The following is an 18,030-nucleotide window of genomic DNA, read 5'->3' on the forward strand; positions in this document are numbered from 1 at the left end:
AGTATTGGCTCTGTCCCATTATCCAGACTCGAGTCCTGGTTGTGGTCTTTCTTGAGGTATCCACTCTTTTGGGGTCCACTAATTATTACTGGTAACTTCTAAGTAGAAGATTGGCACTGGTCTCCCTCCAGTGTGAATTTGACATTACAACAAATTAATCCTTTTAGCTATTTTTGACTTATAAAATCTCTCTGGAGAATCCAGAATTGATTAGAACATTTATAACTACAACTAACATGCTTAATCAAATTTATAGTTCCTTCTTCTCCAACAAAGGCTCCCTGTGGAAGGAGCTAATACATCTCAGACATGTATTAGCTCAAGTAAACCGTGCTTAAATTCAGATTATGTTAAAATGCTTTTGAATATTTGCCTAGTCAATTCTTAGTGTGAGAAGCACATCTTTAAAAGTGAGCTTGAAGTTGTTAACGCTTCTCAAGTTTTCAGACAGTTATATTATTGTCTAAATTTGTAAACTAATCCTTGGAAGGAATGAAGATGAAACAAATTTTTTATTGCAATTAAATTGAAATACTGTTTTGAAGCCCCATTCACTTACTACCAGACACAAAAGCTGAATTTTGATCTCTCTTTTCTTCAGTAGTTTAAAATTATATTGATAGACAATATGCCAATATCTGTAATTAAATTATAAAGTTTAGTGTTTAGTTCAAAGTTTTCATCAAGACTTTGGTATTTATACACTCTTGTCATTATATACATCCTTCTTCCTGGTGTTCAGGATCCCACCTGAATGTCATTTAGTCTTTTAACTTTCGATGTTTGCCACAGAACACTTTCAATAAGGACCAGTTCCTTTCTGGGGACCCTAGTATTTGGAGCATGTATACTGTTTCACAGTTCCCTCTACCTCAGTTTGATCCTGATAGGTGAGTTTGCGCATTATCCCTCTGACTGTATGGGTTACCCCTGAGTGCTCCCAGTTCTTCCCACATCTGAGGATATGCTGGTTGTTGACTAGCGACTGTAAACTGCCGAGCAAGTAAGAGAAACTTAATAACAGGAAAACAAATGGGGATTGAGATTGATTGATAACATCAGTCTGAGAGCAATTTGTGTGCATTTTCCCTTCCAATTTATAATTCCTCTTTTAACTTGCTTAAATTAGCCATGTTGTGTCATTCCTCCTTACCCCTTCACAACCTCTGCTCCTACTGGGAACTATTTCTAGCAGGTGTCTTGAGTCACCTCTGCTACTGCTCGTCTTCCATCTTTCCTGAAACTCTAAGGCCCAGTCCACTTTAACCAACTCTTTCCTCATTCCATTGCAATTAAGTGAAGCATTGCTGTTTTTAACCCGAACTGTTCCACACTCTTCATCCTCTGAGTGAAGACATTTCCCTTCAAGTATTTAAAGTGTAGCACAGAAGAGAGGAAGTAGCATCTTTCACCATTAACCGGTGAACTTCAATTATTGCCTCACCCAATATGAGGGGAAAAGACGGTCTTTTAGCCAACTGTAAGATAAATCTAACTCTTCCCTCCTATTTAGCCCCGATTTTTCTGTCATCATATGCCTATCTAAAAGTTTCTGAACAAACTGCACACGATAGTCCAAACTCGGCCTTGCCAGTGTCTTGTACACCTTCAGCTTAACGTCCCAACTTCTGTATTCAATGTCCTGATATATGAAGGGCAATATGCTAAAATCTCTCTTTATGACCCCATCTACCTGTGATGCCACTTTCAAGGAATTATGAATCGGTATTTCCAGGTTCCTCTGTTTTACCACACTCTTTGTAGCTATACCTTGTGAATGACTTACCCCAGTTACCACACTTGTTATTGTGATACCATTCCTTGTGAATGCCTTACCCGAGTTACCACACTTGTTATCATGATACCATTCCTTGTGAATGCCTTACCCCAGTTACCACGCCCGTCATAACTATACCATTCCTTGTGAATGTCTTACCCAAGTTACCACACTTGTTATCATGATACCATTCCTTGTGAATGTCTTACCCAAGTTACCACACTTGTTATCATGATACCATTCCTTGTGAATGCCTTACCCGAGTTACCACACTTGTTATCATGATACCATTCCTTGTGAATGCCTTACCCCAGTTACCACGCCCGTCATAACTATACCATTCCTTGTGAATGCCTTACCCAAGTTACCACACCTGTCATAACCATATCACTCTTGTAAATGCCTTACTCCAGGTACCACACTCGTTATAACCATATCATCCCTTGTGAATGCCTTACCCAAGTCCTGCCGAAGGGTCTTGGCCCGAAACATTGACTGTACTCTTTTCCATAGATGCTGCCTGGCCTGCTGAGTTCCTCCAGCATTTTGTGTGTGTTGCTTTGGATTTCTAGCATCTCCAGATTTTCTCTTGTTTGTCATTGTACCTACCAATCAGCTATTTCCTCTCATCTGTGCTACACTTTGAATCTAGATGTCACCACTGGAGCTCTGTCTTCTGATGCAGTGAGGAGGTGATCAGCTGGACATTTAAGCTTTTCCTGCTAAGTGTGTAACTCATGCTTCCCTCACTCTATCCAGTTTCCTAAGCTACTGGCTTTCTGCACTCCTTTTCCAGCCCAGGTCCCAGGGCTGCTATCACTACCACAGGGCTGCCAGGGCAGTTAGAGACCATCACTTCAATCACTACTGAAAGCCTTGTGGATTTTCATGGGCCATGAATCACAACTCAGTGGATTATTCATTGGAAGGCAAAAGCAACATTAACATTGATTTTGAGAAGACTAGGATGTAATGCTCCTCAAAATATTATAAACTTCTATCAGCCTCTACTACTCCAGAACATATGCCCTCTAATCCAGGCAACATTCTGCACCCTCTCCAAAGCCTTCACATTCTTCCTATACTGGGGCAACCAAAACTGAATGCAGTACTCCAGATATGGCCAAACCAGGATTTTATAAAGCTGCAACTCAACTTCCTGACTCTTGAACTCAATGCCTTGACTAATACAGACAAGAATGCCATTTGCATTCTTTGCCACCCTATCAACCTGTGCAGCCTTTTTCAGTGAACTATGGACGTACCCTAAGATCCTCTGTATGAAAATGCTTTCAAGAGTCCTGCCATTAACAGTGTCTCTTTACATTTGATCTGTCACAGCAGAACACATCACATCTGGCTGGAATGCAACTGATCTGTATCCCACTATACCTTTCAGCAACACCATCCACAACACCAGTCCAGTGTCTGCAAAATTAATAACCCACCCATTCCCCATTTTTATTGAGATCATTTATACATATCATAAACAGTGTTTGTTGGGAAGATACAGTCTTTAAATCAATCTTTTGTTCTCTCTGTTTGAATATTCAGTCAGAAGCCTCAAAGTGTTCATAAAAATAAGAAACAGTCTCGTTAAGAAGTAGTATGAATATGAGAATTGCCCTAGACTCCACCTGTCTGTTGTTTCGGTTCAGAATACATCATTGAAAATCTGTTAACCGTTCATAATCCTGTCTTTGCTGTGGTACCAAGCATGAAGCGCTCACCTAACCAATCCTACATTAATCTCCTTTTATTCACCTTTCCCAAATGCCCATAGAGTTCTCCATATTTCCACACAGTAGGGCAATTTATATTAACTTATGGAGAGAATCTGGTGAGCCCGGAGGAAACTCTCAGAGACACAGGGAGATTGTGCAAACTCCCCTCAGAGAGCACCCGAGGGCAGGAATTGAACCCGGTTCTCTGCTCCTCTGAGGCTCTATCAGCCATGTCACTCAGGCTGCTCTTTTTATCCTTCAGGCAAAATAATCTTAACTTTGTAACTGAGCTTATTTTTCTGCAGAAACCCAGAAGTGTCTGTTAAATATCAAATTTGTATTTTACTCAAATTCAAAGATTCAAAGCACATTTATTATCAAAGAATGTATAAATTATACACCTTGAAATTTGTCTGCTTATAGACAGCCACAAAGTAAAAGACCAAAATAACCCAATTTAAAAAATGACCAAAAGAACTGTGCAGAGAAAGAGAGGGAGAGAGAGAGAAAAAAACACACACCATGCAAACAGTAGAAGCAACCCAACAGCATTCTGAACCAGACTGAGTCCCAGCTCCGTACCCGGAATAGCTGGAGTAGAACCAAGCCAAGTCTCGGCCCCCAGTTCATCACACCAGCAAAGCAGAAACACACAGCAGCCAGATCAGGTCACAGCCTCAGTGCCGCGGAGAAAGGGATGAACATTTACCGGAGAGTGAGGGAAATTAGCCCAACACTCACCTCTGTCCTGACACTTGGGCTTTGGGCTTTCCAGTCTATCTGGGCTGACATTTAAGTTGTTCAAGCACTAGACAGAGCCACTTGCTAGGACCCAGATCCCGGTGCCCAATATGCTTGGGCTGCCCATTCCAAAGCTATTCTCGATCTCACCAAATCAGCTGGGCGCTTGGAGCGATCCAGTCTCGCACCCAGGTTAGATGGATGGACATCAAACCTCTTACACACCGACTGCTCTCTAAATTGCTCACTCCACCTTTATGAACTCTGTCTGCAAACCCAGCTTGAACATGTTGTGCCGCACGGCTCATCCTCCGAAACAGCTTCACCTCCACCTGCCTCCTCGCTGTCTGCAGCGATAGTTCACCAGAATATGCTTCAATATAGCTATTGTTTTCAGTCGAGTCTCTTGCCTTAAGATCCACCAGTAAGGTATTGCACATCTTCGGAAGTGCCAATAACTTTTCTATTAATATAAAATTATTTGAATCAAATTCAATCAAACAACTGCAGATGCTATAAATCTGAAACAAAGACAGACTGCTGCAAACATTCCAGCAGCATCTATGGAGAGAGAATGACAGTAAATATTTCAGGTCTGACGCCCTTCACCAGAATATGACCCACTAAGTTGAAGTGCTGCCGAAGTTGATAAACTGCAGAGAGATTAACCCTTACCACTGACAGCTCTTGTGTTCAAATAGATTTATTTCAAATGGATGTTCTGCCTAAAGTGATAAATTAACCCGCTGGGCTCTTAAACAAGGTCATGGGTGATTTTTATTTTATTTTCCAAACAGTTGATGAAGGCTTTCAAACTTCAGGAGGTCTGCAGCTTCAATAATTTAAGCAGTTGTCTGCAAACGTGCAGCAGCTGTGTGGCAAGACTTTAACAAACATTTGGACTTTATACATTTGGGTTCATTTGCTATTTTCTGGAGATGGATCTACAAAGAGGAATCAACTTAATATCTGATAAAATGCTCAGACATTGGCTGCAGTCTCTAAACAAAGCTTAGGGGTTTAACTGCATGAAGTTTTAACTGAAGTGAATTTTGTCAGTCCAGTGAGGTTGAAACACATAGGAATAAGCCCCCCTCTACCCAGCATCTTGTTAACAAATGTACAGTCACTGGGGAACAAGATTGAGGATGGACGACGGGCAAGATTGCTGTATCAGAAGGAAATGGGATTGCTGTGTTCTATGTTTCACGGATACATGGCTCACTCCTGGGCTCCTGTGTTTTTCTTTCAATTAGATTCTGGAGTTCCAAACCATAACAGTGGCAATGAGTAAGTTAAAAAACAAACCAGAGTCAACTACCTACCTGTTGAAGTGCAGAACATTTTTTTTCTAAGCAAGACGGGAGAGAGATGTTTGAGTTAAAAAAATGGCAGAAAATGGATGAAATCCACCCCATGAAGTCATTGCTACAGATTGGGAAGAAATGGGTATGGATAAAGCAGCATAAGGTGGTTTTCCAAAAGACAAAAGAAATGGTGACATCAGACACTGTAGCCACACATTATGATCCATATTGTCCAGTGATGCTTGCTGTGATGCCTCGCATTATGCTATAGGTCAGTCATGTCACATGTTATGAGTGATGGAAATGAGTACCCTATAGCCTTTGCACCTTTGCATCACATTCCCTTACCGCTGCAGAGGAAAAAATTATGCATAGATTGACAGAGAGGCCTTGAGTCTGTAAAATGTCTCAACCAGTACATAGAACATAGAACAGCACAGCACAGTACAGGCCCTTCGGCCCACCTTGTTGTGCCAACCCTTAAACCCTGCCTCCCATATAACCCCACACCTTAAATTCCTCCATATACCTGTCAGTACTTGTATGGGAGAGAGGTTACTCTCATTACTGATCATCAACCATTAGTGTCCATTTTCAATTCACAGAAGTGTGTTCCACTTACAGCAGCAGCACTAATATAGAGATGGGCTCTGTTTCTTGGAGGAGATAACTACAAGATCAAATTTCAGAGGAAAACTAGTTATGGAAATGCTGGCGCATTGTCCTGTTTACCCTTGGAAAAGGAAATACCTGAAAAATTTTCAAAAGAGGACATTCCTCTTGATGTATTCTCCTTAATGCAAATCAAAAGTCTTCCTATTACAGCAGAGATGATCCAGAAAAGACCCCACACAGTCTCAGGTCTTGATGGCCAACTAAAATGGCTGAAACCTGCAGCAAAAATACCGGTTCCCCCATTTTTTACCAGCGCCAGGATGAACTTGCCTTATGTGGGAATAGAGAGTTGTTATACCGAACAAACTGTGAGCTACATGCTGGTCATCTTGGTATGGTCAAAATGAAAGCATTGGCTGTAAGCTGTTTCTGATGGCCAGGGATAGATCACCAGATCGAGCAGCTGGCCACGCACTGTTTGGGATGCCAATAATTCCAGAAGAATTGGAGCTGATATACTACATGGGGCAAGTATAGAAAACATAGAAAAACATAGAAAACCTACAACACAATATAGGCCCTTTGTCCCACAATGCTGTGCCAAACATGTACTTACTTTAGAATTTACCTAGGGTTACCATAGCCCTCTATTTTTTTAAGCTCCATGCACCTATCCAGGAGTCTTTTCAAAGACCCTATCGTATCTGCCTTCACCACCGTTGCCGGCAGCCCATCCCAGGTACTCACCACTCTCTGCGTAAAAAAACTTACCTCTGACATTTCCTCTGAATCTACTTCCAAGCACCTTAAAACTGTGCCCTCTCATGTTAGCCATTTCAGCCCTGGGAAAAAGACTCTGCCTATCCGCACGATCAATACCTCTCATCATCTGATACACCTCTATCAGGTCACCTCTCATCCTCTGTCGCTCCAAGGAGAAAAGGCCAAGTTTACTCAATCTATTCTCATAGGGTATGCTCCCCAATCCAGGCAACATTCTAGTAAATCTCCTTTGCACCCTTTCTATAGTTTCCACATCCTTCCTGTAGCGAGGTGACCAGAACTGAGCACAATACTCCAAGTGAGGTCTGACCAGGGTCCTATATAGTTGTAACCAATGTTCCCTCTAATTTTTAGTAGTCAGTGTGCGAAAAAATCTTATGTTGTGCAAATTTTTTTCCTGTGACAAAAGTATGTACGCACTGAATGCACACATGGGACAGTTTATGTTGGTTTACAAAATATTTGACATAAAACTGCAGAGAAGAACACCAAAATAACATACATATTTATATCACACACACAAAAAATGCTGGTGAACACAGCAGGCCGGGCAGCATCTAGAGGAAGAGGTGCAGTCGACGTTTCGGGCCGACACCCTTTGTCAGGACTAACTGAAAGAAGAGATAGTAAGAGATTTGAAAGTGGGAGGGGGAGGGGGAGATCCGAAATGATAGGAGAAGACAGGAGGGTAGAGATGGACCCAAGAGCTGGAAAGCTGATTGGGAAAAGGGATACGAGGCTGGAGAAGAGAGAGGATCATGGGACGGGAGGCCTGCGAAGAGGTTGGGGGGAAGCCCAGAGGATGGGCAAGGAGTTATAGTGAAAGGGACAAAAAAAGAGAGAAAAAAGGGGAAAGAAAATAAATAAATAAATAAATAAATAAATAAACAACCAAACAAACAAATAAATAAGGGATGGGACACGACGGGGGGGAGGGGCATTAACGGAAGTTAGAGAACTCAATGTTCATACCATCAGGTTGGAGATATTTAATTTTTATCATATTTAAGTCACTCAGTTAGTTTTTCTCTCTCCTGTCTTTGGCATTTACCCATTCTTAGTAAACTCTATCTCGACTAATAGAACTTCCATCCTATTGATAGCCTTTGATTCTCATTAACATATCCAAATGACATTCACCTAAACGATTTCTCAGCTTGTTTTTGAGTTGATTCATTAGGCTAAAACCTCATTCACAGTCCGCACTAGACACAAGAAAGGTTCCCCCAATGTCCATCAATCATGCAAGGTCACAAATCTGTTCATTTTGAAGTACAAATGCCACTATTTGAGCAAAGTTTGAAATCGGTTTGGATTTAATTTTTTCTTGCACGGAAAATTTGAAATCATTAAACTGTTACAATATTTTCAGCTAGAAATTCATGATATTTTAGACATAAGGCATTAACTTGTTCATTGCCAAATGTGAGGTCTGCAATTATGGAGAAATCAAAAGCTGACCATTCTAGTACCTCAAATTAGATCTCCTCTGAGTTTGATCATTTTTGCTCTCGCTCATCTACACTCAACCGTAACATGCGTAGCACTCCTGTAACGGGTAATGACAGGTTCTGTTGCCTGAGCTTTTGTACACAGTCCAAATGTGATTTACTTGCCAAATGGCGCTTCAAAAAGTCAAGTTTCCAAATATCATCCCTCTTCTTTCCACTAGCAAATTCTCCAGCAACTTCCACATCACGACAACAAATCAAACAGATAACTCCAGTTTCCGAATCATACATAAATATTTCTCGTAGCTGAATGTTCATGACCTCATGAGCTTTCAGTGTCACAGTTTCTACTATATTGTTAAGCCATTCAACTTTAAACAGATTTGTAGTTCTTTTGCGCTTCACACCTTCGCTTCTTTTGAATTCGACATTGTGAATCAATATTTTTCCAATAAAAACTTAGTAAGCCATCTACAGGATTTGAAACAGATCTTTGTGAACTTTACGATATGAACACTGTCCGCCAAACATGGCTGCCCCCGTGATGCAGCTTTACAAACTGGAACAGGATAGGTGAGGTGACGTAAATTAGTGACGTGCATTGTGGTATTTGATAAACCGACTAACTAGTTAACAGAAACAGTTAGCTAAGAGATTATTTTGAGTAAGTATAATTATTAACTACTACATTATTTGAGGTAACTAACCTTTTATGCACACATTAATTTCCTTTGTGCACTGGTTGAAAAACACGTATGCATGCACACGCACACAGCTTAGAGGGAACTATGGTTGTAACATTACCTCTCGGCTCTTAAGTTCAATCCCACAGTTGATAAAGGCCAATGCACTGTCTGCCTTCTTAACCATGGAGTCAACCTGCGCAGCAGCTTTGAGTGTCCTATGGACTTGGATCCCAAGATCCTTCTGATCCTCCACACTGTCTTACCATTAATACTATATTCTGCCATCATATTTGACCTACCAAAATGAACCACCTTACACTTATCTGGGTTGAACTCCAACTGCCACTTTTCAGCCCAGTTTTGCATCCTATTAATTTCTGCTGTAACCTCTGACAGCCCTCCACCCTATCCACAACACCTCCAACCTTTGTGTCATCAGCAAATTTACTAACCCATCCCTCCACTTCCTCAACTAGGTCATTTATAAAAATCACGAAGAGGTCCCAGAACAGATCCCCGAGGCACTCCACTGGTCACCGTCCTCCATGCAGAATATGACCCGCCTACAACCACTCTTTGCCTTCAGTGAGCAAGCCAGTTCTGGATCCACAAAGCAATGTCCCTTTGGAACCCATGCCTCCTTACTTTCTCAATAAGCCTTGCATAGGGTACCTTATCAAATGCCTTGCTGAAATCCATATACACTACATCTACAGCTCTACCTTCATCAATGTGTTTCGTCACATCCTCAAAAAATTCATTCAAGGTCATAAGGCATGACCTGCCTTTGACAAAGCCATTAACATCCACTAGACTAATCTCCCATGAGACTAATAATTTTATACAATTTCTGAAATTTATAACATGAGGCTGTTTTGACTCCTTGGACTGTATGTATAATGTGGCCAGTGCATCTACCATGAGATGCCAATTCCTCTTTAGATAGATCTGATATCTTTACCATGCATAGCGTTGATAGGCTCTTGATGGTCTGTATAGACTTGGTTCAATACTGATAATTCAAAGGCAATCTAAGCTCCCTGACATTTAGCCTCTTAAGAAACCAGATTTAATCCCTTCAGTGTTGGTGGCTTTACATGGGTCATAACTGATAGTCATTCCCTCCAACTCTTCCTTTCCACTAATTTTCTTTTCTCTGACACTCTGAACATGCACCCTTACACAAAATTGCGGTTAAATGTTTTAATTTTGAGGCTTAGTGCAAGATTTAGTCTTGGGGATCTCCTTGAGAGGTCAAACATGTGAAAGGCACGATATTAGTGGGAATACTCTGAACCAATGGTAAAATGATAGGACAATGTGTGGAAACCCGGTCCTGCAGTCAACCACCCATTTCCACTAATCCTGTTTTATTCTCCCCACATTGGCATCAACTCCATATTCTCCCCCCCCCCACCCGATTATATCACTCCCCTACAAACCAGGGCAGCTTACAACAGCTGAACAACTTACAACCTGCATGTCTTTGGGATCTGAGAGGAAAGTGGAGCACTCTGGAGAAACCCTGTGGTCTTAAGGAGAACATGCAAACTCCACACAGATAGAAGTTAGGATCAAGGCTTTTTCATGTGACCTGTGAGGCAACAGATCTACTAGCTGTGCCACAGTATTAGTATATTCTGTTATCAGATGCTTCGGAAAATTCAGAACTATAAATATTCAAAACCTTAGATCTAGAAACTTGTTCCTACATAAAACAGGAAGATCATACAGTTTAACACATAGCTAAGGAGTTGGTGCAGAAAGGAGGGCTTTAGATTTTTGTATTATTTGGCTCTCTTCCAGGAAAGGTGGGACCTGTACAGAAGGGATGGTCTGCACATGAGCTGGAGGGGATCTAATAGCCTAGTGGTAAGGTTTGCTTGTACTGCACAAGGGGGTTGCAGAACCAGTGCATCAGAACACATAGTGGCGTGGTTGTGAAGAAAGATGTTAAGCCTACATACAAAGTCAGGAAAGGTGGGACTAATGTCCTGGGTACGTATATTTCAATGCAAGGAGTATCATAGGAAAGGTGGGTGAGCTTAGGCATGGATCAGCATGTGGAATTACGCCATTAGTGAGACTTGGTTGCAGGAGGGGCAGGACTGGCAGCTCAGTGTTCCAGGGTTCTGTTGTTTTAGATGTGATAAAGTGGGTGGAATTAAAGAAGTCAGAGAAAATGTCACTGCAGTGTTCAGACAGGACAGACTAGAGAGTTCATCTGAAGAGTTTTATAGGTAGAACCGAGGATAAGAAATTTATGACCATGTTAATGGAGTTATAATATGGACAACTCAGCAGTCCACAGGGTTTGTAGAAAGATCGTAGACTGTTGCAAGAAACATACAGTTGTGTTAGTAGGTGATTTTAACTTTCCACATATTTACTGTTAAAGAACTGGATGGGATGGGTTAAGAGTTCGACATATGTGTTCAGGAAAATTTCCTTAATACAGTAAATATATCAAAATCCTAATAAGAGAGAGTGCAATACTAGATCTCCTATTATGGAATGAGACAGGGCAGGTGATAAAGGTTTGTGAAGGGGAACACTTTGCATCTGGTGATCTAATGCCATTAGTTTCAAGTTATTTTGGAAAAGGATAGGTCTGGTCCTCGGGTTGATACTCTTCATTGGAGAAAGGCCAATTTTGCTGGTATCAGAAAGGATCTGGCAAGTGTGGATTGAGACAAGCTGTTTACTGGCAAAGGTGTACTTGGTAAGTGACAGGCCTTCAAAGGTGAAAGCTTGAGAGTACTAAGCTTGTATGTGCCTTTCAGAATAAAAGGCAAGAATAAGAATAACAAGATAACAAGAAATATTGAAGCCCTGGTTAAAAAAAGGAGGTACATAGTGGGTATAGGAACAAATGAGGTACTTCATAAGTATAAGAAATGCAAGAGAACGCTTAAGAAGGAAATCAGGGCTAAAGGAGGCATGAAATTGCTCTTGCAGACAAGCTGAAGGAGAATCCTAAGGGCTTCTACAAATATATTAAGAGCAAAAGGATTGCAAGGGACAAAATTGGTCCTCTGGAAGATCAGAATGTTAATCTATGCATGGAGTCAAAAGAGATGTTAAATTGATCTTAAGTTCATTTTTTGCATCTGTATTTACTCAGGAGATGGATGCAAAATCTAAAGATGTGAGGCAATGTAGCAGCGAGGTTGTGGACCCTTTTCAGATTACAGAGGAAAAGGTGTATGCTGTCTTGAGGCAAATTAGAGAGAATAAATCCCCAGGGCCTGACAAGGTGTCCCTTCAGACCCTGTAGGAGGCAAATGCAGACATTACAGGGACCCTAGGAAAGATATTTAAATAGCCCTTAGTGAAAGGTCAGGTGCCGGAGGATTAGAGGTTAGCTAATATTGTTCCACTGTTCATGAAAGGCTCCAAGAATAAATTGGGGAATTATAGGCTGGTGAGCCCGACATCAGAAGTGGGAAAGTTATTGAAAGGTATTCTAAGCTACTAGATATATAAGTATTTCGATAGACGAAAACTGATTAGGAACAGTCAACATGGCTTTGTGCATGGTATGTCATGTCCAGTCAATTTCAAGAGTTTTTTGAGGAAATTACCAGGAATTTTGATGAAGGCAAGGCAGTGAATTTTGTCTACATGGATAAGGTCCTGCATGGGAAGTTGGTCAACAAGGTTTAGTTGCTTGGCATTCACGATGAGGTAGTAAATTGGTTTAGTCATTGGCTTTGGGGGAAAACCAAAGAGTGGTGTAGAATGGTTGCTTCTCTGACTGGAGGCAGAATAACATTAGCTAACCCCCAATCCTCTAGTACCTCACCTGTTGCTAAGGATGATTTAAATATCTCTGCTAGAGCCCCTGCAATTTTTGCACTAGCGTTGCAGGGATCAGTGTTGGGTCCGTTGTTGTTTGACATCTATATCAATAATGTGGATGATAATGTGGTTAACTGGATCAGCAAATTTGCAGATGACATCAGGATTGGCCAAGCAGGGTAGGTCTTACATGGTGAGTGATCGGGCACTGAGCTGTGCAGTAGAACACAGAGATCTAGGTATACAGATCCATAATTCATTGAAAGTGGCATCACATGTAGATAGGATTATAGAGAAAGCTTTCAGCACATTAATCTTTGTAAATCAAAGTACGGAGTACAGGAGTTGGGATGTATATTAAAATTGTATAAGACATTAGTGAGGCCTAATTTGGAGTATTGTGTGCAGTTTTGGTCACCTACCTACAGGAAAGATGAAAATAAGATTTAAAGTGTGCAGAAAAAATTTACAAGGGTGTTGCTGGGACTTGAGTACCTGTGTTATAGGGAAAGGTTCAATAAGGTTGGACCTTATTCCCTAGAATGTAGAAGATTGAGGGGAGGTTTAATAAAAGTATACAAAATTATGAGGGATACAGATAGTGTAAATGCAAGCAGGTTTCTCCACTGAGGTTGGGTGAAGCTACAACTGGAGGTCATGGGTTAAGGGTGAAAGGTGGAGTGTTTAAGGAAAACATGAGGGGAAACTCCTTCACTCAGAGGGTGGTGAGAGCATAGAAAGAGCTGCAGGTGCAAGTGGTGGATGTGGGTTCGATTTCAACATTTAGGAGAAACTTGGATCGGTACATGGATGGGAGGGGTATGGAGGGCTATGGTCTGGGTGCAGGTCAATGGGACTGGGCAGATTAATGCTTCAGCATGGTTTAGATAGGCCAAATGGATTCTCTCTTTGCCGTAGTGTTCTATGACCCTAGGAGATCAGTTGTTTCATGGTTGCTGTTCAAGGCTAAGATGTTGCTTCCTGAATGGGAATTTACTGGAGACAGGAACCAAAAGACTTGAGAGATCATCAATTAGCATATCCCTTCTGGTTGTTCCACCACAGAAGGTCCAAGCTTTCTCTGAGATATACTCTGTCCCCATTATCTTCAAATTTGCTGTTCATGGATTCAAATCCCATCTCAAACTGTTTTCCAACATGTATATGTACATATGCTCTTGAATGAACCAGTCATTGCCTATATAAATAAGGCATCAGTTAATAGGTCTGTTTCGTCAAGTGACTCTCTTTTGCTCGTTGTTTTCAAACAGAAAGGCCATTTTACAAAGCTACACCAGTTTTGAAACTGACCCCACTGTTTTGTGGGTTTCAGTGGAATTAGTTAGTTAATATTTTTTCCTTTCTTAGTGTCTTGGCTTTTTAATCTACTTATTAATGGGCTCAAAAGATGTTTTAGTGTCATCAGCATTGCTTTGTTATCTCTGTTATGAATGTCACTCTCACTTGTAGACAAGGATTTAGAGTGTACTGACTGTTGGAGAATAACACTGGTGAGTTTACCAACAGTCTTTGGAAATCTACAGGAGACTGTAGATGCTGGAATTTAGAGTGCAAAATATTTTGCTGGAGGAACACATCAGACCAGACAGCATCTGTGGAAGCAGAGGAATCCCGTGCCTCTACAGATCTTCCTTGCCTTCCTGATCTCCTCCAGCAGCTGTATTTTGGAACAGTCTCTGGGAATGGTCATCAGCCACTGAGGTAAGAACACGCATGGTTCTGGGGCTGATGCAGTGGTTTGGGCCCAATATTCAGGACTTTCATGGTGGCTTCATTTGTAATTCTTTCCAGGTGAGCAATTTGATGTCTGGAGTATTGTAAAGTGGTCATTACCAGTAACAAGCGCAAACATACCCTGTAATTGTGGGTGCAGTGCTGGTGGAGCGATGGGAGCTCCACTGCCTCCTGGAAGGCAGTGACTGCTTGAAGGAGATCAGAATCAGGTTTATTTTCACTGACATATGCTGTGAAATATGTTGTTTTACATCAGCAGTAGAGTGCAATGCATAACAAATTACTATATGTTACAATATGAAGTAAAAGGAAGTAAATAGGTAGTGCATAAAAAGAGCAAAATAGTAAGGTGATATTCATGGGTTCATAGACCATTCAGAAATCTGATGGCAGTGGGGAAGAAGTTGTTCCTAAACGTTGAGTGTGGGTGTTCAGGTTGCTGTACAACCTCCCTGATGGTAGTAATGAGAATAAGGTATGTGTTGGTTGGTGAAGGTCCTTAATGATGGATGCCGCCTTCTTGGGGCAGTGCCTTTTGAAGATGTCCTCAATGGTGGAGAGACTAGTGCCCATGATGGAGCGGGCTGAGTTTACAACCCTCTACAGCTTTTTCTGACCCTGTGTATTGGAGCCTCCATACCAGATGACGATGCCCTCCATGGGATATCAGTAGAAATTTGCTAGAGTCTTTGGTGACATACCAAATCTCCTCAAACTCCAAATGAAATATAGCCACTGCCATGCCTTCTTCATAACTACATTGATATATTGGGCCCAGGATAGATCTTCAGTGATGTTGATACCCAGGAACTTGAAACCGCTCACTCTTTCCACTGCTGACCTCTTGATGTGGACTGGTGAGTGTGTATTTGCAGATAATGGGGACAGAGTATATCTCAGAGAAAGGTTGGACCTTCTGTGGTGGAACAACCAGAAGGGATATGCTAATTGATGATCTCTCTAAGCTTCCACTTCCTAAAGTCCACAATCAATTGCTTGGTCATACTGACACTGAGTACATGACCGTTGTTGTGATACCAGTCAGCCAGTCCATCTATCACTCTCTTGAACATCTCTTTGCTACTATCTGAGATTCTGCCAACAATTGTTGAGTTATTGACAAATTTTTAGATGTGTTAGAGCTGTGCGGTCAAGAGTTCATCATTATTGTACAAGAGGTCCACTCAAGAATCTTATCACAGTGGGACAAAAGCTGTCCTTTAGCCTGCTGGTAAATGTTTTCAAGCTTTTGCATCTTTTGCCTGATTGAAAGGGGAGAAAAGAAGAGGGCAGGGGTCTTTGATTATGTTCGCTGCTTTCCTGAGGCAGCAAGAAGTATAATTACAGAGACCTCAGTAATCAATGTCCATTGTGTACAGCACATGGTGCTCCCTCTGTAATCAATGCCCTCTGTAGGCAGAGATTATAATCATTGTCTTCTCTAGACATGACCTCTGGATTGTGATCTCATTAGACAGTAGTCTTTGTGAACAGTGTGGATTGTGCTGTCTGTAGACATTGCCTCTGTAGACATGATCTGTCTTCACAGTCCTTCTCTGTGGGCAGTGTCTTTTGTAGGTCATGTTGTCAGAGTGCTCCTTATGGCCCACTGGTACATACTGTGTAGTGACATGAAACAGCTTCAAACTGGTACTCATTCAAGTTCCCTTTCAAGTTATCAGCTCTCCAGAGGAAAAAGGCCATTTGTGTTTCTTCAGCTCAGCCTGTGGCACAAAATTTCAGTGCCTTCACCGCCCCAACTTGATGCTTGAAGCAAGGCCATCATGTTGGAGCAAGACATGCAACTTCCACTGCATTGCTTGCACACCTGCTTCCAAGCCCACCCTCGCTGGACAGATTTGACACCTTTCAGGAATTCCTGAGCCAGTTTGGGAATTCTCAGGAAGGAGTAGCTTGGGTAACAAGTTATGCAAATAAAACTTCTTTCCAGCAGATTTGCAGGTTCAGAATCCCAAGACGAATGAGTGAAGTATCTCTGTTTCTTAGTCCATGGAAGTGATTGACATTGGGAATCTTGTAGTATCACCCATCGTTAAAACCTCTAGTCAACTAAAATGCTAAGTTGAAGTTATTCTCTTGTGTACAAGTATAGTGAGGTACAGGTACTGAGAAAAAATTACTTGCGGTATCATCACTAGCACATCAATTTAGACAATACAGGATATCGGTTATACATAGATTATATATAGTGAAGAAAAAAAGACTGCAAAACAAAAAGTAAGTTAAACAACACAATCAGAGACAGTTCCAGATTAGTGCAAGAGGTGATTTGTATGGCTCCATTGCTGAGATAGTGTTAGAGTTATGCAGATTGGTTCAGGGATCTTTTGGTTGTAAGAGAGTAACTGTTCTTGAACCTGGTAGTGTGGGACTTGAGGCTTCTCTACTTCCTGCTTGATGGTAGCAGTGAAAAAAGGCATAACCCAGATGGTTGATAATCCTCGATGGTAGATGCTGCCTTCTTGAGGGAGCACCTTCTGCAGGTGCTGAAGATTGTGGGGAGGGCTGTGCCATTGATGGACCAGGCTGTGTCCACTACGCTATTCAGCCTCTGTGTTACTGTGCGTTGGGATTACTGTGTTTTGTCATTGTGGATTCACTCAAGATGCTTCCATTGGTGCTTCTGCTGAAGTTTAGACAATTTGGTGACATACCCTTTCCAATGATTGTCCTAGGTAATATTGAACCAGGTGGCCATTGGTCTTTCCCTGGAGTGGGTAGGGGGGATAGGCGGGCTTGGGGATTTACTCAGTGCACTAAAAGGCATTGCATTGTATTGCAGAGTTGAGTATTCGGGGAGCACAGGAAGAGGATCCACCAGACCCCCAGCTCCTGCGACTGGACAACATGCTGCTGGCAGAGGGTGTGGCTGGACCGGAGAAGGGCGGAGGTTCTGCCTCTACTGCTGCAGCTGCCGCTGCTGCCACCTCTGGGGGCTCGAGCACAGACAACTCAGCAGAGCACACTGACTACCGGGCTAAACTGACACAAATCCGGCAGATCTACCACACAGAGCTTGAGAAGTACGAACAGGTAAACCTGCCAACCACCATCACCAGATGCCTACCCCATAGAGCTTGTCGACTGCTACAGGAGGGTAGAGTGTGAACCCAGGGTATAGGTCAAAATAGTGCTCTGAGAGGGAGGGCAATGGGAAGAATAAATTCCACCAATGGTGGGGGAGAGTTTGCTGCCGATTCTCAAGTTGGGGAACTCAGAATAAAAGTGTAGGTCTCCCCTCTCACTGTGAAAGGACGTCACCTATCTGTCCCTTGTTCGTGAGAGAGAGAGAGAGCCTGTGGCTTGTTGAATTATTGAGTGAACTACAGGTCACGGTCTCTCTTTGGGGGCTTTGCTATTGCTTGCTTG

General features: G+C 42.0%; 1 protein-coding gene across 4 annotated transcripts in view; it reads left to right on the plus strand.

Annotated features, from left to right (window-relative positions):
• Positions 1-18,030, plus strand: part of LOC134355119 (pre-B-cell leukemia transcription factor 1-like) — a 537,574-nt gene that overhangs the window by 380,506 nt on the left and 139,038 nt on the right. For all 4 annotated transcript variants that reach the window (XM_063064869.1, XM_063064872.1, XM_063064870.1 and 1 more), the window contains exon 3: positions 17,444-17,694. In XM_063064869.1, the coding sequence (XP_062920939.1) occupies positions 17,444-17,694 (251 nt within the window). The remainder of the gene's footprint in view (positions 1-17,443; positions 17,695-18,030) is intronic.

The sequence above is a fragment of the Mobula hypostoma genome, chromosome 12 (genome assembly GCF_963921235.1).
Source record: "Mobula hypostoma chromosome 12, sMobHyp1.1, whole genome shotgun sequence".
NCBI lineage: Eukaryota > Metazoa > Chordata > Chondrichthyes > Myliobatiformes > Myliobatidae > Mobula > Mobula hypostoma.